Source organism: Salmo salar, chromosome 05 (assembly GCF_965601325.2).
Source record: "Salmo salar chromosome 05, fSalSal1, whole genome shotgun sequence".
Classification (NCBI taxonomy): domain Eukaryota; kingdom Metazoa; phylum Chordata; class Actinopteri; order Salmoniformes; family Salmonidae; genus Salmo; species Salmo salar.
In genome coordinates this window covers 64,617,995-64,641,585 of record NC_138295.1, presented here as the reverse complement: position 1 = coordinate 64,641,585, position 23,591 = coordinate 64,617,995, and the positions used below count along the sequence as shown (strand labels likewise).

Genomic DNA, 23,591 nt, shown 5'->3' with positions numbered 1-23,591 from the left:
ATATATATATAGTGCCTATTTTAGGAGGATAATGTTGAATATACCAGATATGTCTTCACTAGCTGTGATTGCTGAAGGGACATGTCTTAAAGAAAGGACTGATTGTTTTAATGCTGCTCGTCCTTCTACATCTTTGTATGTCGAGGAGTTAAATGTGTCTTTATTTACCGACCAATAAACCTTTTGTACTGAACCTCTGAGTGATTTGTTGAATTGTGTTTGTATTTTTGGGGGGGTGGGAATTTCTTATGCAGTATGTTTAGATGTTTTATATTTTGGCTACCTGCCATTTCATTAAGTGTTTTTAGGCCAATTAATGGCAGTCAACGGACGAATGTTTACTGTGTTCTGTCACTTTATTTAGACATCGTCTGGGCTTAGGGATGTTTTAATACATAATAGATATACTCGATTGAGGTTGAACTAAATCCCTCGACACAGCCTTCACTTCTACCTCTCAGCTGAGTAGCCTATACACAATGCAGCTATTATAACGTTTTGTTACAAGGAAGATAAATTCCTTCAGTTAAAAAGACAAACAACCAGCAACCATTGCCTTGCTTGGGGCAATCGAATCCGGTGTTTACCGACAATAGTCGAGCGGCTCCGACCGAGAGCAAAAGCCGACATATTCTGAGCATCTTCAAATGTTCAGCCCCAGTCGTCAAGTGCTGCTCTTGGGGGGCGAGGTTGAGAGGGAGGGTGACGCCAAGAAGGGAGAGAAATACATGCATCAATAGGCTAGGCTACATATTTCTCCTCCTACAATCCCGTTATAACGTTGCCTACTCTGTCAATACGGAGGAGATAGTGTGAATTTAAAGGTGAGTGAGCTGAGGGGATAATTATTTCTTACATGTGTGGTGGATGTGATGAGATTCTTCAAATAAATTCGCCGCCTTGTGCGTGACGGGTTAAATTCTGCAGTTTTTGGTGAGATGCTGGTGAGGGTGTCTGTTGGCTTTCCTGCATATTGAGATGTTAGGTTAATAGCCGATTATTATCCGATAAGGGCTTTATTTGATGAAAACAGGGCGTGCTTGTTCCGGAGAAGATAAAAGGTGAGACAATTGTGATTAGGTTTTCACGTTTATTGGGAGGAACGATTAAACAGACTACGCGCTTCATCGGGATGGTGGTATGATGGGACACGCATTCAATAAGGCATTACCATGCTAATTTCACAGTCTGCTCTACAGAATGCCACACAAGGAGGAAATCATTAGGCTACACAGGTTGGATAGGCTAGAGCCGGTCCAATGCCAATCTCTATTTATGACCATTTAGATTAGGCCTATAGCCTAATGTAAGACATTGCTTCAGAATTTGAGCCTTAGCCTATGATAAGAAAACATGTCTGAAACAATGTAGCCTGACAGGGATATGCAGTAGGCTATGTTATTTGAAATATCCCTGAATATTCCCATCATGGAATGCAATACGTCGCCTTAATTCGCAGCACCTGTTCATGCATGTAGAGATGAATTGTATGACTCAGTTTGGTCCTGTAAGATTATTAATGCATAATCCACATCTAATCAATGCAAATGAGTAGCCTACGGATCCTGTCTCTAATCAGTATATCTTAATATGTAGGACAATTATTTTTTTAAATAAAATGGTTTAGCCTATACTGAATCCTTTATAAGCATCCATCCATTCTAAATTGAACGATGTGCTCCTGCAGCATGTACCGGCGCGCTGCTCTCTCCGGTGCTGTACGGTGTCGCCCCCGCCGCTTACATGTTGATGACATATGGTGGCCTGAGTCTGCGCTGCCTGCATGTTACATTTGCCAACAGTTCAGCTACATGGCAGTATAGTACAGTACGGTGTGTGCTGCTGGTCATCAGTCATCACCCGATCGCTGTTCAGGGATGGCCTTGGCCTGTATGTCACTGCTATTCAAGCCTTTGTATGCTCTGAGGTTCATCTGTTGGGATTTTATGAACACGTGTTTGTCTTGTACACAAGACACTTTAATCAAAAGATGTGGGGATATTCCCATGTCTTGTTACTGTTAGGAGGGCATTCTTTTAATATGTTCTGGTTAAGATAGAAACACCTTACACACCTATTTGTCTTTCCTCTCTGTCTCTAATTTGTCACATATATATTTGTATTGGAAGACTGTAAAGTGGAAGTGAGGATGATTGATTTATTACTAGCGCCTGTAATGGCCTATTTTCAACTGTCACCATTAGGAAAGGATGAAGCTACATCTCATCGGTGAGTTGTCTTTCTATGTCCTCACTTAAAAGACAATGATGAGTTGAGGATAAGGACATTTACTGGAGCTCTCCTCCCCCTCATGACCTCTGATCTGACAAGATCTGACAGGTGAATGCAATACGGTGGAAACCTGTCCACTCCTTTCATATATGAGAGTGAGAGAGAGACTGACGGAGAGAGAGACTGAGAGGGGCGCTGAGAGATAGAGAAATACACAGAGAGAGAGAGAAAGACAGAGAGAGATAGAGAGATAGAGAGAAATACACAGAGAGAGGGGGAGAAAGAGATATACAGTGAGATAGAGACATGGACCTAGACATAGAGAGAGATAGAGATAATATTTTTTTAGAGTACTTAAAGAAGGGAAGGCGGTGGATAAATGAAGTGTCAGTCTATGTCTGTGTGATATGAGACCTCATCCATCATCCCTTTTGATTTACACCACACTTCCAGGCAGGCAGCCCAGGGCTGCATCTCAACAGTCTAAAGTGGCTTCTTCCCCTTGTCTCCTTTCTTTTATCCGTCTCCTTGCCACAGGATGGATAAAAGCAATATGGTTGATGTGTATTGTTGGGAATCTGCTTTCACCTATCAAGTAGTTTTACACTCATCAGAGCAGATGAAGGAAAGGAGACAAGGAGAGGAAGCCTCTTAAGACTATTGAGATGCACCCGTTGTCATTTTAACTAACCAGAAAGCCATGACCTCCAGTAAACCACCTAAAGTAAACATTCAGCCTGTGTCCTGTTCTGTTGGCGCAGTGATACCTTTTGCTTTTCTGACACTTCATGATTTAAAAATGTATTTTCTGATGAGGGAAAGAGGGAGAGAGGGAGCGAATATTGGTCATGTGTGTTTGTGCCTACGGGATTTATGGACAAGTGTGTGTGCATATGTGTGTGCATGTGTGTGTGTGTGTGTCTTGTATTGTATCTAATGTGTGTGTGTGTGTTTGGGTTGTGCATTTCCTTGCAGCCTGACTGGATACTTTGCCTTCACTACAGCGACAGAAGTATTAGGGGATAGATGCACCGACCGCTGGGGTTATGTAAGCCAAGGAGAATGAAGGAAATGATGTGAAGGTGAAGGAATGAAGGACAGACAGACAGAGACATCTTTGTGGGGTTCATGCATCTGCAGTCATTGAAGGCTTTTCCGCCTCTTTAAAGGAGCTCAACAAAGGCCTGTCTGTACCTCCTCCTCGCTCCCTTCTCAGTGACCAGAGACTCAGAGTTTGCGTCCCAAATGGCACCCTATTCCCTATATAGTGCCCTACTTTTATTCAGAGCCGTATGGACCCTGGTCAAAAGTAGTGGACTACTAAGTGAATAGGGTGCCATTTGGAACAAATCCCACATCTCAGATGAAGACAGACACAGTCTTTGAGTTCAGAGTGGGATGCTGCTGGAGCTGAGATTATATAAGATAAGGAGGAGGAGAGGGTGAAAGGGGGCATGACAGGAGAAAGAGAGAGAGAGGAAGAGAAAGAGAGGGAGGGAGAGAAGGAGAGAAAAGAAGAAAGAGAGGGAAGGACAGAGGAGGCATAGCAGAAATGGAATGGGAAATAAAGAGAGAAGAGAGGCATAGAGAGAGTGGCATGAGGCAGAACAGGAAATAGGATGAGAAAAGATAGAAGGACAGAAAGCAGGAGAGGAGAGAAAGTAACAGCTGAGTCAGACAGAGAAAAAGAGAGAAAGGGACAAATTGGAAGATAGATGAGAAGATGATGCAGGAAAGGAAAGAGGATAAGAGATGTGGGAAGAAACAGAGAGAAAAGGGGAGGCAGGAAAATAAAATAAAGAGAGGGTGGCAGTAAAAAGAGAGTGAAATACATGACAGATAGAGAGGTACTGATAGAGAGGTACTGATAGAGAGGTACTGATAGAGAGGTACTGATAGAGAGGGACTGATAGAGAGGTACTGATAGAGAGGTACTGATAGAGAGGTACTGATAGAGAGGTACTGATAGAGAGGTACTGATAGAGAGGGACTGATAGAGAGGTACTGATAGAGAGGTACTGATAGAGAGGTACTGATAGAGAGGGACTGATAGAGAGGTACTGATAGAGAGGTACTGATAGAGAGGTACTGATAGAGAGGTACTGATAGAGAGGGACTGATAGAGAGGTACTGATAGAGAGGTACTGATAGAGAGGTACTGATAGAGAGGGACTGATAGAGAGGTACTGATAGAGAGGTACTGATAGAGAGGGACTGATAGAGAGGTACTGATAGAGAGGTACTGATAGAGAGGTACTGATAGAGAGGGACTGATAGAGAGGGACTGATAGAGAGGTACTGATAGAGAGGTACTGATAGAGAGGTACTGATAGAGAGGGACTGATAGAGAGGTACTGATAGAGAGGTACTGATAGAGAGGTACTGATAGAGAGGTACTGATAGAGAGGGACTGATAGAGAGGTACTGATAGAGAGGTACTGATAGAGAGGTACTGATAGAGAGGGACTGATAGAGAGGTACTGATAGAGAGGTACTGATAGAGAGGGACTGATAGAGAGGTACTGATAGAGAGGTACTGATAGAGAGGTACTGATAGAGAGGGACTGATAGAGAGGTACTGATAGAGAGGGACTGATAGAGAGGTACTGATAGAGAGGGACTGATAGAGAGGTACTGATAGAGAGGTACTGATAGAGAGGTACTGATAGAGAGGTACTGATAGAGAGGGACTGATAGAGAGGTACTGATAGAGAGGGACTGATAGAGAGGTACTGATAGAGAGGTACTGATAGAGAGGTACTGATAGAGAGGAACTGATAGAGAGGTACTGATAGAGAGGGACTGAGGAAGGAAGAGAGAGTGACAGATAGAGAAGGACTGATAGAGAGGTACTGATAGAGAGGTACTGATAGAGAGGTACTGATAGAGAGGTACTGATAGAGAGGGACTGAGGAAGGAAGAGAGAGTGACAGATAGAGCAGTCTAGGTGAATAGGTGACAGAAAGAGAGAGAGATACAGAAAGATGAAGGGAGGAAAAGAGGGAGGGAGGGAGTGAAGGGTAGCAGATGGCCCAGTCCGGCAGCCCATGGTTAAAAGCCCAAAGGAGAGGAGGCATGTGTGTGTGTGTGTGTGTGTGTGTGTGTGTGTGTGTGTGTGTGTGTGTGTGTGTGTGTGTGTGTGTGTGTGTGTGTGTGTCACTGTAAACCCAGTGAGGCGAGCACCAGGGTGTTGTTTCCTTTACAAAAAAACATGTCAAATTTGTTCTAAAACTACTGACTCGCCGGTCTGCGTTTTGATTTGTTCACATGTAAAACATGTATGTGAAATGTCACAGGTGTTTGAAAACGACATGTTTGACTCATGTGAATGTTTTTATTTTACGTGACCCCTTTCCCCGTGATTCGTTTATACGTGTGTTCACACGTGTCCATAACCATGTGTTTTATCACATGTTCCTTTCACATGTGATTCTTTTTGTTTTTTTGTAAGGTTTCTGGCCCCAAACGATTCGAAAAACTATTTTTTCCTCCTTAAATGGAGTAGAAGATCTTGGATTATCTGCTTCACAGGTCCTCTAAAAACAGCAGGACAGATACATTCCCCTTATGAACATGTTTCACAGCCCTGTGTTCACACATTATAACATCACATCCAACTTTATTTGTCACATGTGCCGAATACAACAGACCTTACAGTGAAATGCTGAATACAACAGACCTTACAGTGAAATGCTGAATACAACAGACCTTACAGTGAAATGCCGAATACAACAGACCTTACAGTGAAATGCTGAATACAACAGACCTTACAGTGAAATGCCGAATACAACAGACCTTACAGTGAAATGCTGAATACAACAGACCTTACAGTGAAATGCCGAATACAACAGACCTTACAGTGAAATGCTGAATACAACAGACCTTACAGTGAAATGCCGAATACAACAGACCTTACAGTGAAATGCCGAATACAACAGACCTTACAGTGAAATGCTGAATACAACAGACCTTACAGTGAAATGCCGAATACAACAGACCTTACAGTGAAATGCCGAATACAACAGACCTTACAGTGAAATGCTGAATACAACAGACCTTACAGTGAAATGCTGAATACAACAGACCTTACAGTGAAATGCTGAATACAACAGACCTTACAGTGAAATGCTGAATACAACAGACCTTACAGTGAAATGCTGAATACAACAGACCTTACAGTGAAATGCTGAATACAACAGACCTTACAGTGAAATGCCGAATACAACAGACCTTACAGTGAAATGCTGAATACAACAGACCTTACAGTGAAATGCCGAATACAACAGACCTTACAGTGAAATGCTGAATACAACAGACCTTACAGTGAAATGCCGAATACAACAGACCTTACAGTGAAATGCTGAATACAACAGACCTTACAGTGAAATGCCGAATACAACAGACCTTACAGTGAAATGCCGAATACAACAGACCTTACAGTGAAATGCCGAATACAACAGACCTTACAGTGAAATGCCGAATACAACAGACCTTACAGTGAAATGCCGAATACAACAGACCTTACAGTGAAATGCTGAATACAACAGACCTTACAGTGAAATGCCGAATACAACAGACCTTACAGTGAAATGCCGAATACAACAGACCTTACAGTGAAATGCCGAATACAACAGACCTTACAGTGAAATGCCGAATACAACAGACCTTACAGTGAAATGCCGAATACAACAGACCTTACAGTGAAATGCCGAATACAACAGACCTTACAGTGAAATGCCGAATACAACAGACCTTACAGTGAAATGCCGAATACAACAGACCTTACAGTGAAATGCCGAATACAACAGACCTTACAGTGAAATGCCGAATACAACAGACCTTACAGTGAAATGCCGAATACAACAGACCTTACAGTGAAATGCCGAATACAACAGACCTTACAGTGAAATGCCGAATACAACAGACCTTACAGTGAAATGCCGAATACAACAGACCTTACAGTGAAATGCCGAATACAACAGACCTTACAGTGAAATGCCGAATACAACAGACCTTACAGTGAAATGCCGAATACAACAGACCTTACAGTGAAATGCCGAATACAACAGACCTTACAGTGAAATGCCGAATACAACAGACCTTACAGTGAAATGCCGAATACAACAGACCTTACAGTGAAATGCCGAATACAACAGACCTTACAGTGAAATGCCGAATACAACAGACCTTACAGTGAAATGCCGAATACAACAGACCTTACAGTGAAATGCTGAATACAACAGACCTTACAGTGAAATGCTGAATACAACAGACCTTACAGTGAAATGCTGAATACAACAGACCTTACAGTGAAATGCTGAATACAACAGACCTTACAGTGAAATGCCGAATACAACAGACCTTACAGTGAAATGCCGAATACAACAGACCTTACAGTGAAATGCCGAATAGAACAGACCTTACAGTGAAATGCCGAATACAACAGACCTTACAGTGAAATGCCGAATACAACAGACCTTACAGTGAAATGCCGAATACAACAGACCTTACAGTGAAATGCCGAATACAACAGACCTTACAGTGAAATGCCGAATACAACAGACCTTACAGTGAAATGCCGAATACAACAGACCTTACAGTGAAATGCCGAATACAACAGACCTTACAGTGAAATGCTGAATACAACAGACCTTACAGTGAAATGCTGAATACAACAGACCTTACAGTGAAATGCTGAATACAACAGACCTTACAGTGAAATGCTGAATACAACAGGTGTAGATCTTACAGTGAAATGTTTACTTACAAGCCCTTAACCAACAATGCAGTTTTAAGAAAATACATGTTTTTATTAGTATGTAATTGTTCAGTAATAAGAACACAGCAAGGTGTCCCCGACGCCATGTCCCGGCAGAATCAACCTATACAGACAGAACATGGCTGAACCAAGGGGTCACAACTGATGTGTGCTTGTTGCTGGTGTTGTCGGAGGGACCCTCTCCTCTGGGGCTCCGCTGTGTCCTGTCTTTTGTTTCAGATGTAATCAAATGACTGTGCTTTCAGGCTATGGTAGTGGCTCGGCTCTCTGCGCAGTGCAGGGTGTAAGAGGCTGGGAGAGAGAGAAAAAGAGAGAGAGAGAAACAGAGACAGGAGAAGATTGGATAAGAGTGTCTCGTAGCAGAGAGAGATGGTGGTTGTGGAATTATGACATTATCACATGCTAATTGTCCTCATTAACAAATGAGAGCAGCAGGTTTTCTGCTCCTGCCAACAGATCAGGTCTCTGCAGATGGCTTAATGCTTCCTGCTTTGTACACACATTCTCTTTCTCTCTCTCTCTCTCTCTCTCTCTCTCTCTCTCTCTCTCCTCTCTCTCTCTCTCACACACACTTACGCACGCACGCACACACACACACACACACACACACACACACACACACACACACACACACACACACACACACACACACACACACACACACACACACACACACACACACACACACACACACACACACACACACACAGACTAAAAACAGTTCAGGCCTGCTATCTACTTTCATCTCTAGCGTTCAGGATCGCAGTGTCTTACAGTGTTTACACTCCTGATTAAGCATCCTGTTGCAGAATGTTTGCTGGGAGGGTGGATGCTTTGCTGCTTAATCTCAGCACCTCAATGGCATGCCCTACAGAGTAGAAAGAGCAGCTGTCCAAAAGGTGTTGCAAAGCACTGCAAAACGTTTAAATCCTGAACGCAGGACTATCAATAAATACAGCTACAGGCCTGCACTCAGGGGAACTAGTTCAATCTGCCGCTACAGATGTAGGATCTTCTTTTGATCACCCTGTTGCATGATAACTTTCCTTCTATGCAGGACATTTAAAATGTGTGCTGTATTTGAGGTTTCAAAGGGATTCTGAAGTTTGTAATTTCCACTTTGAAATTTCAGACTTGATTTTCACTAGAAAAATGTATCAGCTCCTACAAAAATGTCCATTCATTATAATCCACATAATAATTCACATTTCATGTTGCTGCTGGATTATTTTCCTGCTGTAGCAAACTGTCCTGACTAGTTCTTCCCTTGATGTCTCTCATCTGTAGTCTCACCTCACCCAGAGGCTGCTCAGATCATCATAACCCTCTCAATGCTCCAATGTATCAGTATTCTCCCAGACTCAGCACATTTTTAGACACACACACACACACACACACACACACACACACACACACACACACACACACACACACACACACACACACACACACACACACACACACACACACACACACACCGCATGCATGCGAGCACACAGACAAATACACGCACACACTTCCCTCTTCTCAAGGTCCTGAGGAAGGAAAAGGTGGATCTCTGTTTGAAACCCAGCCAAGCAATTACCCAGATCCCCCCCCCCCCCAGTCCCAATTACCATTCATTATTCCCAGGCTGTTTTAATTCAGGCATGTTCACTGACACCTAATCAATATACCAATCCCTGTCTGGAATCCAGTGGGAGCTTATGGCGTCCTTGGGTGTATTATCCAGGAACCAAACAGGCCAAAATGGGAAGGACTAACCTGAACTTGTCCAATAAGAAACACTCCTTTTCTTTGCAAAATGTTTCTGTTGCAAAACATTTTGCTATGGTTTGCTACGGTGAGCACTAATGAATACACCCCTAGTTTAAAAACTCAAACAAGCTCCAATGTGCCTTTAAAGGGGAGGGAATATGAAAAATAATAGGTTATTGTTGTTGTTGTTTTTGTTGTTGCAATAAATTCATTTATATTTCAATCTTAAAGCCCCTCTTTCTTGCAGCTTGGTAGTGGAAATCAACTATTGAATTGAAATGGGAACTATTTACTGGTTTGATGGATTGCTTTCATGATGGAAGGGGGGAAAGATGTATTTTTTGAAAGATATCAGAGGAACACACACACACACACACACACACACACACACACACACACACACACACACACACACACACACACACACACACACACACACACACACACACACACACACACACACACACACACACTGCATTCACTCCTCTGGTGAAGTCAGACAAGCTAAGTGATCCAAAGGACATCCTCTCGGCTCCACTTCATGCGATGATGTCACCATGAGATGATGTCACCACCACAACATTCTATCATTATCTATGAATTAGCTAAGGGAGCACCTCCCTCACCCTCACCCTCACCCTCACCCTCACCCAGCCAAACACAATCAGATGGAGAAACAGAAAGAACAAGTGAGGGAGGAGAAGAGGATGTAGAGGTGACAGATAGAGAGAGGGAGAGAGAGAGAGAGAGAGAGAGAGAGAGAGAGAGAGAGAGAGGCATTCTATTCTAATGTGCCACTTATCAAACACCATTTTTATTTATACTCTATCTTTCCTTTATCTAATCTTCCCTTCATCTCCTTCTTTCCAGAGCCAGGAGATCTGATGAAGATGAAGACAGTCAGTGTGGTGGTGGTGCTGAGCTTGCTGCTCTGCTCAGGTATGTCGTGTCCAGAGCAGTGTGGATGTGTCCAAAGTAGTGTGGATGTGTCCAGAGTAGTGTGGATGTGTCCAGAGTAGTGTGGATGTGTCCAGAGTAGTGTGGGTGTGTCCAGAGTAGTGTGTGTGTATCCAGAGTAGTGTGGATGTGTCCAGAGTAGTGTGTGTGTATCCAGAGTAGTGTGGATGTGTCCAGAGTAGTGTGGATGTGTCCAGAGTAGTGTGGATGTGTCCAGAGTAGTGTGTGTGTATCCAGAGTAGTGAGGATGTGTCCAGAGTAGTGTGTGTGTATCCAGAGTAGTGTGGATGTGTCCAGAGTAGTGTGGATGTGTCCAGAGTAGTGTGTGTGTCCAGATCAGTGTGTGTGTGTGTGTCCAGAGTAGTGTGGATGTGTCCAGAGTAGTGTGTGTGTCCAGAGTAGTGTGTGTGTCCAGATCAGTGTGTGTGTGTGTGTCCAGAGTAGTGTGTGTGTGTGTCCAGAGTAGTGTGTGTGTGTCCAGATCAGTGTGTGTGTGTCCAGAGTAGTGTGTGTGTGTCCAGAGTAGTGTGGATGTGTCCAGAGTAGTGTGTGTGTATCCAGAGTAGTGTGGATGTGTCCAGAGTAGTGTGTGTGTATCCAGAGTAGTGTGTGTGTGTGTCCAGAGTAGTGTGTGTGTGTCCAGATCAGTGTGTGTGTGTCCAGATCAGTGTGTGTGTGTCCAGAGTAGTGTGGATGTGTCCAGAGTAGTGTGTGTGTCCAGATCAGTGTGTGTGTATCCAGATCAGTGTGTGTGTGTCCAGAGTAGTGTGGATGTGTCCAGATCAGTGTGTGTGTGTCCAGATCAGTGTGTGTGTGTCCAAATCAGTGTGTGTGTGTCCAGATCAGTGTGTGTGTCCAGAGTAGTGTGTGTGTCCAGAGCAGTATGTGTGTCCAGAGCAGTATGTGTGTGTCCAGAGTAGTGTGTGTGTCCAGTGTAGTGTGTGTGTCCAGATCAGTGTGTGTGTCCAGATCAGTGTGTGTCCAGAGCAGTGTGTGTCCAGAGTAGTGTGTGTGTGTGTATAGTTATCGGTCATATATCAAACATATTTGATGAATTACATTTCTATGCATAAATATGAAATAACAGCAACCTCTTTTCTCTTTGTCCATAGCTCTGACGGCCCCTTTGAAAGGTAAGCATCCCTGCCATCTGTTATCAATGCATCATTAGTTATGATATAGTACTAAGCTTTGTGATGCATTTCTGTGGAAATGTTAAACATACCCTCCCACCACCTCCCAGGTAAAGAAGACTCCCAGCAGACCATGTTCTTTGGGGAGGACTTCCATCTGCATCTGTCCTCTCTGGCTGCAGAGGTTTTGTTCCAGCCCAGTAATGCCAAGGCGGGGCTTGAGGTGGTCCTGATGCGGGGTGGGTCCGTGGTCGGTAACCGTGCCAAGCTCAACAGTCAGCTCAGTCACCTGATCCTAGCGAATGTGGGTGAGGAGGACGAGGGGACATACTCGGTGAAGAACAACGAACATCTGGAAGAGGTCCGACGCATCACACTCATCGTCAGAGGTATGGGGTCTGAGTGTGTGTGTTGGCAGTAGGAAAGTTGCTCTCTGGGAGGAACGTTGGAAGTAGGAAAGTTGCTCTCTGGGAGGAACGTTGGAAGTAGGAAAGTTTCTCTCTGGGAGGAGGGTTGGAAGTAGGAAAGTTGCTCTCTGGGAGGAAGGTTGGAAGTAGGAAAGTTGCTCTCTGGGAGGAACGTTGGAAGTAGGAAAGTTTCTCTCTGGGAGGAGGGTTGGAAGTAGGAAAGTTGCTCTCTGGGAGGAAGGTTGGAAGTAGGAAAGTTTCTCTCTGGGAGGAACGTTGGAAGTAGGAAAGTTGCTCTCTGGGAGGAAGGTTGGAAGTAGGAAAGTTGCTCTCTGGGAGGAACGTTGGAAGTAGGAAAGTTTCTCTCTGGGAGGAGGGTTGGAAGTAGGAAAGTTGCTCTCTGGGAGGAAGGTTGGAAGTAGGAAAGTTGCTCTCTGGGAGGAACGTTGGAAGTAGGAAAGTTTCTCTCTGGGAGGAGGGTTGGAAGTAGGAAAGTTGCTCTCTGGTAGGAAGGTTGGAAGTAGGAAAGTTTCTCTCTGGTAGGAAGGTTGGAAGTAGGAAAGTTTCTCTCTGGGAGGAAGGTTGGAAGTAGGAAAGTTGCTCTCTGGGAGGAATGTTGGAAGTAGGAAATTTTCTCTCTGGGAGGAAGGTTGGAAGTAGGAAAGTTGCTCTCTGGGAGGAACGTTGGAAGTAGGACATTTTCTCTCTGGGAGGAAGGTTGGAAGTAGGAAAGTTGCTCTCTGGGAGGAAGGTTGGAAGTAGGAAAGTTTCTCTCTGGGAGGAAGGTTGGAAGTAGGAAAGTTGCTCTCTGGGAGGAATGTTGGAAATAGGAAAGTTGCTCTCTGGGAGGAAGGTTGGAAATAGGAAAGTTGCTCTCTGGGAGGAATGTTGGAAATAGGAAAGTTGCTCTCTGGGAGGAAGGTTGGAAATAGGAAAGTTGCTCTCTGGGAGGAATGTTGGAAATAGGAAAGTTGCTCTCTGGGAGGAAGGTTGGAAATAGGAAAGTTGCTCTCTGGGAGGAATGTTGGAAATAGGAAAGTTGCTCTCTGGGAGGAAGGTTGGAAATAGGAAAGTTGCTCTCTGGGAGGAATGTTGGAAATAGGAAAGTTGCTCTCTGGGAGGAAGGTTGGACGGTTGGAAGATCTTCATCATCAGACACCATAGTCTGCATCCCCATGGGCCCTGGTTAAAAGTACTAAATAGATAATAGGGTGCCATTTGGGATGCAGACATACTGTGCTTTTTACATTGAGTTTTGGCGTCTTGGCTCAGTCTAAATCATTAGGACTTAATTGATACTGGTGTTCTCTCTCAAACATGCTGCCCTGCTACTGTGGCTGTGTGCACTTCAAACCATCTGTCTGTCTCAGTCGAGACACAGCTTGTTTCCGCTCATTTCATGATTTAATCATGCTGTCACTTCGGTCAACAGGCCAAGCCTTTTACGGCTACACATGAGCACTGCTGTATTAGTGTAGTACAGCCCTATTGGCTAGCACAGCAGCAATGTTCTGAACAGCACTAAGTATCTGACTGTAATGGGATGAGGAAGACCCAGTTTGCGTCCAAAATGGCACCCTAATCTCTATACAGTGCACTACTTTTGACTAGGGCCCATATAGGAGCTCCCAAGTAGTGTAGCGGTCTAAGGCACTGCATCTCAGTGCAAGAGTCGTCACTGCAGTCCCTGGTTTGAATCCAGGCTGCATCACATCCGGATGTGATTGGGAGTCCCATAGTGCAGCTCAGCGTCGTCTGTGTCCGGCCGGGGTAGGCCGTCATTGTAAATAAGAATTTGTTCTTAAAGGACTTGCCTAGTTAAATAAAAATAAAAAGGTATAGGGAATAGTGTGCCGTTTGGGACACAGATACACACAGTCAGAGAGGAATGATGACTCGGTGATGCTGAGAAGACTGAGCTTTGCTCTGCATGGATTGGTGTTCCAGGCTGTCTATATTGCAGTCACACTGCACGCAACAACCAATGGTTTTATGCCACGTCATTGACTTTGCAGTTGTGCATCAGAGTGCTATATTAGTTGATGCAGTTGATGCAACTGTGTGGAGCTCGCTAGCTGTGTGGCGCTGGCTAGCTGTGTGGAGCTGGCTAGCTGTGTGGAGCTGGCTAGCTGTGTGCAGCTGGCTAGCTGTGTGCAGCTGGCTAGCTGTGTGGAGCTGGCTAGCTGTGTGCAGCTGGCTAGCTGTGTGGAGCCTTGACAGCACCATATGGGGTTAACAGTGTGTGGAGAGGAGGTGTGTGTGTAGTTAACAGCGTGTTTCATACACCAGGCAGTAATTATGCAGCTATTTAACCACCCCATCCGTCCGTTCATCCCTCCCATCCGTCCGTTCATCCCTCCCATCCGTCCATCCCTGCTGTTTTTCTTCTATCTTTATCCTCCTTTTCTCTCTCTTGTTCTTCTCCTCTCTGTCATTCTCTTCTGTTTTCCTCACATGGTTCTCGCTCATTCTTTTGTCTTCCCTTTCTGTTTCTCTCTCTCTGTTTCCTGATCTCTTGTCTCCCTCTCTTTCCCATTGTCCTCCCCTTTTATACCTTCATTTCTTTCTCTTGCTCTCTGTATCTAACTGTCCCTGCCTCTCCCACCCCTTTCTCTGTCTTTTAGACTGTTCCAACGAGCAGAACATTAAGTATGGGGAGAACTACCACATCCAGCTGGCGGGGGTGGAGGCTCCCATCACCCTGGAGTATAGGCCCAGTGCTGTGGAGGCCAACCTGACCTCAAGGTACAGTTGTTTCTCTGTCAAAATGTAAACTTCTCTGCTTTCCTCAAAGGAGGATTTACCCTCTCCCATCAACATTGATTATCACGATGTAGTGGTTATTGCCATAATTTCACGGAATCGTGATATTGTGATACTATTGTGGCTGTCATGATAGTAGCATGGTTATCGCGATAACATTATCAATATGATAATTATCGTTACACCATCATTATATCATTCTGTTATTCTGATCAATATCATGACTGTTGTGATAGCAAGTTCTATTATGGTTCTCCATTAACCCTCCAGGCCGCCCCTGGTGCTGATGACCCGAGGAAGGCTCTCCAGAGACGGGTACCAGGGGCGCCTGAGTGTCAACGAGCACCGGATCACCCTCAACGCCGTGACAGGCGCCGATGAGGGAAGCTACACCGTCAGAGACACTAACATGAAGATCATGAGGAAGGTCTGCCTAAATGTCAAAGGTACATATGTTTTCATCCTCCCTCTACCTTCTGTGGCCAACCTTTACCTTGGCTTTTCTATATTGTTTCCCAACCTGCTGCAAGTTCGCTATAATGTTAGTCATCAATGGGTTTAAAGATGGAATCCGCAGTAGGGGATCAGTGACACTGTCCGCCCCACCGCTGTTTTTATTGTATTTGTTTTGTTTGGCGAAGCAGAGGTGAGGAGCGCCGCACAACCTGGTAAAACAATTGCAGTAGATATTCTGCTCTTCTATCACGCGTGCAATAATGTCAGAGGGGAAAAAACAGTGTTTGTTGTTTGCAGTAACTTCTTTGTTGTTGTACTATTGCGAACAGACGTGGCAGTTTCACCATTAAGAATTCCAGCTTTAAATTGATGTTATTTTCTGAAGTGAGTTATCTATTTTGCGTATTGTGTTACAAAATGTTTTTGTTAAATGCCCCCTCTCGCTTTTCCCCTCTCCCTCTGGATCTTCTTCTCTTCCCATCTCTTCATCCCTCTCTTCCTTTTGTCTCTCTCTTCCTCTCTTCTTTCTCTCTCTCTCTCTCTCTCTCTCTCTCTCTCTCTCTCTCTCTCTTCTTCTCTTCTCCCTATCTCTCTCTACCCGTCTGTCTCTCTCTCCCTCTGTCTCTCTGTCTCTGTCTCTCTCTCTCTCCCTCTGTCTCTCTGTCTCTGTCTCTCTCTCTCCCTCTGTCTCTCTGTCTCTCTCTCTCTCTCTCTCTCTCTCCCTCTGTCTCTCAGAACACCAGAACTTTGTGAAGCTGCCGTATGGGGGCACCCTGAAGATCAACCTGATTCTGAATGCCTCCATGGTGCATCTGTTCTACACGCCCGACTACGACTTAAAAAGCAGACAGATCCTGGACGGGGGACAGTTAACGGTACTGGAGCGGCTGATTTAAAATCACTCAAATTCTACCCTAATCCTACTCCCTATAGCGCACTGTGGGGTGGTAATAATACATTATCACTTATATGTGCTTATGAGAAGTCTTATAATGCATTATACCTGTTGGCTTGAAGTAAAGTGTTACCAAACATTTATATCCAAGTGATTTACTTTTATTTGCCAATAGTAAAAATCATCTTACACTGTTGAAGTAAAGTGATTGAACTTTTGAACCTGCCATGGCTCTTGGTTGATGATAGGTGCCAGCGGACCTGGATCTGGAGGGGCGGATCTCTCTGGATCCGTCTGTGGTTATTCTGGACCAGGTCAAGGCCAGCGACGTCGGACAGTTCAAGGTCATGGACATACTGGGGTTTCCTGTGTCCAACGTCTACCTGGAAGTGGAGGGTGAGGAGAGGGGGATGAAGGGAGGAGAGGAGAAAAGAGGAGTAGGGAGGAGCGAGGGATGGGAGGATGAAGGAGATGGAGAGGGGGATGGATGAGTGGAGTTGGCCAGTTCAGGGTCATCGAGCAACTGGAAACCAACCAGGTGTCTTACGTCTATCAGGCGGTGGAGCGTGAGGAGATGGGAGGGTCAGGGGTTGGAATGACAATGATGTACTGATAAAACACGGGAATCATTTATTAACATTATCACTCCTTTCCAACCCTTCACCTCTTTCTCCTCTCGCCTGTCTCCTCCTCACCCCCTCTCCTCTCTCCCACCTCTATCTCCTCTCCCTTTATCTCGCTCTCTTCTCTGTGTATCTCTCTCTTCTCCTCTTCTCCTCTGTCTCTCCCCTCTCTCCCCTTCGCCACGCTCCCCATCTATATTCTCTCCCTCCCCTCTTTCTCCCTTCTCCCTACTCTCCCTTCCCCTCCCCTCTCTCCTCCAGCCTACAAGCTGCCGTCCCTCTACGTGGCAATCATAGCACTGGTGGGCTTCCTGGTCCTCCTGCTGTTGGTGTGTCTGCTGTCCTGCCTGGTCAAGCAGAAGAAGAGGGCTGCCAAGGCCCGAGCCATCGAGAAGATTGCCCAAAACGCAGGCAAGGAGGATGAGGGAGATGCCTTCAGACAGGTACCGCACAGACAGAGACACTGGTGATGTCTCAAATGGCACCCTGTTCCCTATATGATGCTCAGCATTTGACATAACATGTATGTGTGGTTTCCAGGTGGTGAAGAACATTACTCAGTTTGAGGAGTCTATAGCCCAGTCCATCGACATCACAGAGAAGTCTCAGAGCACTGAGGTGGACATTAAAGTAAGTATTAGTGACGCAGTGGTTATTTCTGTCGAGATGAGGGAATTAATGATAACAACGGAAGGGGAATATTGTCAAAATAGCTGTTAAAATCTCCTTGCTCATCCTCACCTACTCTCCTGTTTTCACCCTGACCTCGACCCTCTGACCTCTGTGTGTTGACCGCAGGGTCTGGAGGTGTCGTCCAAGGAGGTGGCAGGTGGTAACCTGGAGACCAGCGACTCAGGGGTGGAGTTTAACACCACTGGCCTCCCATTGGACACTGACACTGACGTCCCCGACCAGATACCAGAATCAGAGGCTGAGACTGAGAGTGTTGCCTTCGTCCCAGAAACCAAGCCAAGCCCACCCCCGGTTACCAAACCTAGCCCGGTTCCCAAGATCAACAAAATCCCTGAACCAGCTCCTGAACCAAAGTTGACCATAACCAAACCCGTTGAGACCAAACTCAGCCCAATCCCAAGCCCGGTCTCCAAGCAGGCTCCAAGCCCCATTGCCAAAACACCTGAACCAGCCAAAACTCCTGAACCGAAAATACCTGAATTGAAAACACCTGAACCAACCAAAACTCCTGATTTGAAAACTCCTGAACCAAAAATACCTGGATTGAAAACACCTGAACCAACCAAAACTCCTGATTTGAAAACTCCTGAACCGAAAACACCTGAATTGAAAACACCTGAACCAGCCAAAACACCTATTGCTGTGTCTCCAAGCCCGGTGTCCCCTAAGCCAACCCCACCCCTGACCCCTGTCTCCAAACCAACTGCACCCCAACCATCAACCCCCGAACCCGCCAAGCTGGTGACACCAGCCCCCGAACTCCCCAAGCCGGTGACACCAACCCTGGAATCCTCCAAGCCTGTGACACCAACCCTGGAATCCCAAAAGCCTGTGACACCAATCCAGACTCCGACCCCAACCCCAATGCTGAGCCCTGAACCTGCTCCGACCACCAATGGCACACCCGAACCACCAGCACCAGCACCTGAATCCAAACCTAACACTGCTCTGGCCCCAGTGGGTCTGATCGAAAGTCCTGTCGCCAAGGCAACCCCTCCTAAAACCCCTGAGGTGGAGGTGACCGCTCCAAGTAGTCCAGCCCTTGAGGCCAAAATGGACGCCCCAGCTGAGGACAACACCGCCACCACCGCAACCTGAGAACAGTCCCTGCACTCCTCCAAGGGACACCCCACAGATCCATTATCCTATCCTCCTCCACCACTGTAGACAGACAATCGAACACCCCCTTACCAAATAAGGAAGAAATCACTGCTACTATCGAGGCTGGGACATAGATTTAACACTTCTAATGCTCGAACATGCTGTAGGTTGTTATGATAGCTAACTCACCTGTACCTAACACTAACATTATCTTTGAAATACTTTTCTCAATTCACAGATACTTTTCACAAGATAGGAAATATAATCAAGCGAGTTCCGTTTTGTCAGACGTTTTAGCTGTTGTTGTTTCTTTTTTAACTTTCTATGCTGCATACTCTTTTTTTAGTGTGTAAAATAGAGCATGACTGCCGGTCTGCCAACAAAATCAGTTGCAGAGTTTACAAGTAAAATGTTAAACCTAGCTACTTTAGATATTTTTACGTTCAGAGGTGTGCAGAATGGTTCCACACCCTTTTACATAGATATAGGGACAATAGAATGGCAAGTGAACATGACTCAATCTAATTCAACTACATCTATGACCACCTACTCCATTTGTGGAATGATAAAACCTTTGATGATGCCTGCTCTAATCTCAGCATGTGGAAAAATAGACCAAAACGAAAGCACGAACAGCTCGTAAATTTGCAACGGACATTTTTTATCTCATATGATGAAACCAATGACATGATTTAGCCACCCCCCAAGGACTTATAAATGTGACTATGACATAACGTTCTCGTCAAACTGTATGAATTTAAATCACCTTTCTATCAAACTGGACTGGATTCCTTCAATCTCCTTGTGACATTCTCTATAAATTTTCCTGAAACCTGGGAATCTGTAATTTCTCCTGCTGGTCCTCTGCCATCCTATTGAAACATCTAGAATGCTTGAATGATGAAACATCCTGATACAAAGGAGCATGGCATTATCCCAGCAACACTAACACCTGAATGCTGAACTCTAACATCAATACCTTCTGCTAAACTAAGTCTAACTTTTGTTTAAAATGGATGTCTCATGTGATTGCGCTCCCAACTACATGAGAGACTGTATTGGTTATAAGGTGTTGGCCAACTCTGACTGACTGTCCCAGTGGATCTCTAGAATCAGTTTAATCCAAGAGAAATAGCTTGTTTTGATCCTTGACCTCGCCCCAGCACCTGAAGACCCCAAGGACACACCTCAGCACTTTAAGCAATCCCCAGTGAATCTTGGGAAATGTAGTGCTGATTGTTATTGTGCTTACTACAACTATGAGAGTGGGAGAGGGAGAAGAGGAGGGGTCTGGTGAGTGATGTCATTGGCTTAGACCTAACATTTAAAAAAGGAATCCTCCCTCCTCTATGTCCTTCTTTACTTCTGTCCTTCCTTCTGTCCTTCCTTCCTTCCTTCTGTACTCCCTCTTTTCCTTCCTCTCTTGCTTGCAGCAGGTAGTGAAGTACAGTATTATGGCATGGTTTCATCTGGCCGATAGATGTAGTTTTACTGTTGGTCCTGCCCTCTTGACTTCTCATTTATAGATTATGGGTCAGCCTTTATACCCCATGATGACTTATAAAAGTACAGTATGAAAAAGTATAGTCTTCCCTGAGATAATAGAACAGACCCATGTCAGACTATTCCTTGCCTACACACATCTACATGCATTACAGTCGTCTATGAGCTACATACTAGAGGCCTTGAGCCAATGGTAGATGTGCTCCACGGCTCTGATGCCTAGTATGGTGACCTCACAGTACAGTATACATGTAGTTCTGGTTATTTGCTCCAGCCTAAAACAGACACTTCACAAATAGGGTTAACCCACTAGCATCCATCCACAGTACTGGATATGATGTCATGGCATGGGTTGATGTGTTTTAATAGCCTATCCTATTGCCATTGGTCTCTCTGACCGCCCTAAAAAGGTCCTGCGAGAACTTCACTAACTATTAACTCAGTGTACCACCATCTCCAGGACTGTGCCATGACGCCATCTGTCTTTAGTTGCTTGAAGCTATGTTGCTCTAGCCTAGATTTACAATGCAATAAGACTTCGCTGGTGGTTAAAACTCCTGTAGCCGCTATGTGTTACAGGAGGAGGTGTGCAGATACATTTTGCTTGACAAAAGACATATCTCTACCTCAGTGTTTTAACTGACCGCCGTGACAGACACCATGAATGGTACATTGAGTTCAGTGGACTACATCTAAAAGCATTTAGGATTTTTAAGAGAAGCACAAATAGGAGCCGTGTTAAGTTAACCAACACATAGAGAGTACATCCGTCTTCAACTTCAAACGATGGCCTTTCTCTTTCTAAACACTTCCACAATTCTAACACGTTTTTTAATGCTAAAATGAATATGAGAATAAAATGAAAGTTAAAAGCCATATGGTAAGATAGTGATATAGATGTTGATATGATTAGTACAGTATATGAATCATGATGAATACAGTATCTTACCATGAATACTTTAGTGTTTGAGGTGCCTAAATTCTTTGCTATATTGTCATTTAACTGATGTAAGTGATAAAAGGTCAAGGATTATGTAGAATTCTACCACTGAAGAGATTTGGCCCCACTCTCAATCTCAATCTCGATCGCAGCACTCGTCAAGCTCTGTTGTGTGGAGCCGTAACACCCATTTAGGCAATACTAGAAGCAGTGTTTAGCTGTTTCTGCACACACACACACACACACACACGCGTACACACACACGCGTACACACACGCGCGTTCACACACACACACACACACACACACACACACACACACACACACACACACATAAACACTCGCTTATGACCCTGCTGACGAGGTTCAGCATTGTAAATATTGCATGTGTAAGGTTTAAAAAGTCTCCTTTCAAAGGTTGAATGTGTTTAGTGTATAGAATGGTTGTTGTATTGTACTTGATGATATAAAAAGCTAATCTAATTTCTCACCTGTGCAAAGCCTACATGCTGATTATTGAATATACTGTATACACACAAACTAATCTTCACTAACTTATAAAATACTAACTTGAACAACTGAAAATGGTAAACACAACTGAATAAGTGCATATTTTTCCGCATCACAGATCCTCGAATAGATCTCTAAAATATTTTGATTGGATTAACTTTTATTAGTACTATTTCAACCCTATGATGATAACACTCACAGTATAACGCCTTTACATAACTTATATATATATATATATATATAAATACAGAATTATCTATGTCACTTTAAAGATAAAGACGTTTATTGCAGCATGTCCATATGATCTCCTCAAAGACAGTATTATTATTATTCAGATTTTTCCGCTTTTTTTCTGTGTGTGTGGAGGATTGATCAGTCATAGTGTTATCTTCATCCTAACGTTTGCGTGTGTGTGTGTGTGTGTTTGTGCGTGTGTGATCGTACCTGTGTGTGTGTGCGTGTGTGTGTGTGTGTGTGTGTGTGTGTGCGTGTGCGTGTGCGTGTGCGTGTGCGTGTGTGTGTGTGTGTGTGTGTGTTGTGCATGCGGGTGTTGGGTGCATGCGTGCGTGTGACACATCATGTTGTATCTGTGTGTAGGTATAAGACTCTAGCCTATGTGTGTGCAATGACAAAATAAAATCACAATTTCAGCTGTATGTCGACGTCATATATCCGTGCTTAGAAATGATTGTCCTCAATGATCTGCTTATCATCTAACATTTGTTTAGAAAACTATCTGTGTTTGTCCAGACTCAGTATGTGGTTAACATCACACAAACCTGCGCCTCTGAGGTGCTCTACACGGGATGACTCTCATCTTTGATTTAGTGCCTCAAATATGAAATCAAATATTCAATGGCTAGTCAGCCTATATTCTATAAATACACTCCAAGAGGCATCGTTTGGTTTATATGATGTAGGGTGGTCTCAGACTAAACAGCGGTAAAGTACTATCTGCAGACCTGACTACCCTATAGGTCTACTGTACTGTATATAGAGACACAACACAGTCAGGAGATACAGAATATTGTAGTCAGGACAGGAAGTGTTTAATATAATGCACTTCGACACTCAGTCATGATTGGAAGAGTGATAAATTACCTAGTTGCTTGGTTGTCAGGGTTTATTTGAATGTGCATTAGCATGAGATGAATAACATCATACTGAAGTGTATTGTGTAACTTGGTGAGACAGTAACTGCTGTACATCTTGGGAATTCAGTGGCACTGTTTGTATGTAAACAGCAGGTTGAATTCAAAATGGATGCCAAAGCCTAAAACAGTATTTGAGATCTAGCCCTCCTGATATGGAACTGAGATGTGCATGTGAATGAATTTTACATGTTTTATACCACTACTGTATTATAGCGCTTCCCAAAAAAGGGGGTAATGTAACAAACCTACCCTTGGTAACTACATTACCAGCACCTCCTAGTGAGCGAACTCTATTTGGAATGGTTGGTTAGTGTCTGGGTCTTGGGACCAGAAGGTTGTGGGTTCAATTCCCCCCCTGGCTGGGACAGACCCCCCCCCCCCAGATTCACTCCAGTGTTCTCATTGGCGTTCCTTTGCACTATGTGAGCGATCTCTCTCTGCCCTGATTCTGATTCTGTCTGTTCACTCCTTCTGCTGTGATGGCGTCTGTAGCGTTCTGCAGTCTGTCGATCTCCCTCCTCCCGTTTTTCACAACACACAGGCGTTTTGTAAAGGAAAGGTGTTATTTTCTTTATTTCATGTCTAAAAAAATATACGAAGAATAAACAAAAGATTATGAGAAAAAAATCTAGTGTCCTTTCCTTGTCATTGATTCTGTACTTTTCCAAAGCTTTGAATTGGTCATAAT

At 44.4% G+C, this 23,591-nt stretch overlaps 1 protein-coding gene across 2 annotated transcripts; it reads left to right on the top strand.

Moving 5' to 3' along the window:
- Positions 1 to 640: 640 nt before the first annotated feature.
- LOC106605402 (uncharacterized) lies at positions 641 to 23,530 on the top strand. 2 transcript variants are annotated; one of them, XM_014201003.3, is made up of 11 exons: positions 641 to 824; positions 10,640 to 10,708; positions 11,839 to 11,859; positions 11,970 to 12,248; positions 14,891 to 15,011; positions 15,300 to 15,475; positions 16,221 to 16,360; positions 16,629 to 16,776; positions 17,265 to 17,446; positions 17,544 to 17,633; positions 17,802 to 23,530. In XM_014201003.3, the coding sequence occupies exons 2-11, from the start codon at positions 10,654 to 10,656 to the stop codon at positions 18,792 to 18,794; spliced, it is 2,205 nt and encodes a 734-aa protein (XP_014056478.3). In that variant the 5' UTR covers positions 641 to 824; positions 10,640 to 10,653; the 3' UTR covers positions 18,795 to 23,530. The 2 variants fall into 2 exon arrangements, with proteins under 2 accessions (XP_014056478.3, XP_014056479.3); XM_014201004.3 differs by lacking the exon at positions 641 to 824 and adding an exon at positions 932 to 1,061.
- The last annotated feature ends 61 nt before the right edge of the window (positions 23,531 to 23,591 follow it).

Coding starts and splice junctions, on each gene's coding strand:
- LOC106605402 (XM_014201003.3), top strand. CDS start 10,654: ATGAAGATGAAGACAGTCAGTGTGGTGGTGGTGCTGAGCTTGCTGCTC. Junction 12,249..14,890: donor CATCACACTCATCGTCAGAG/GTATGGGGTCTG, acceptor TCTGTCTTTTAG/ACTGTTCCAACGAGCAGAAC. Junction 15,012..15,299: donor GAGGCCAACCTGACCTCAAG/GTACAGTTGTTT, acceptor TTAACCCTCCAG/GCCGCCCCTGGTGCTGATGA.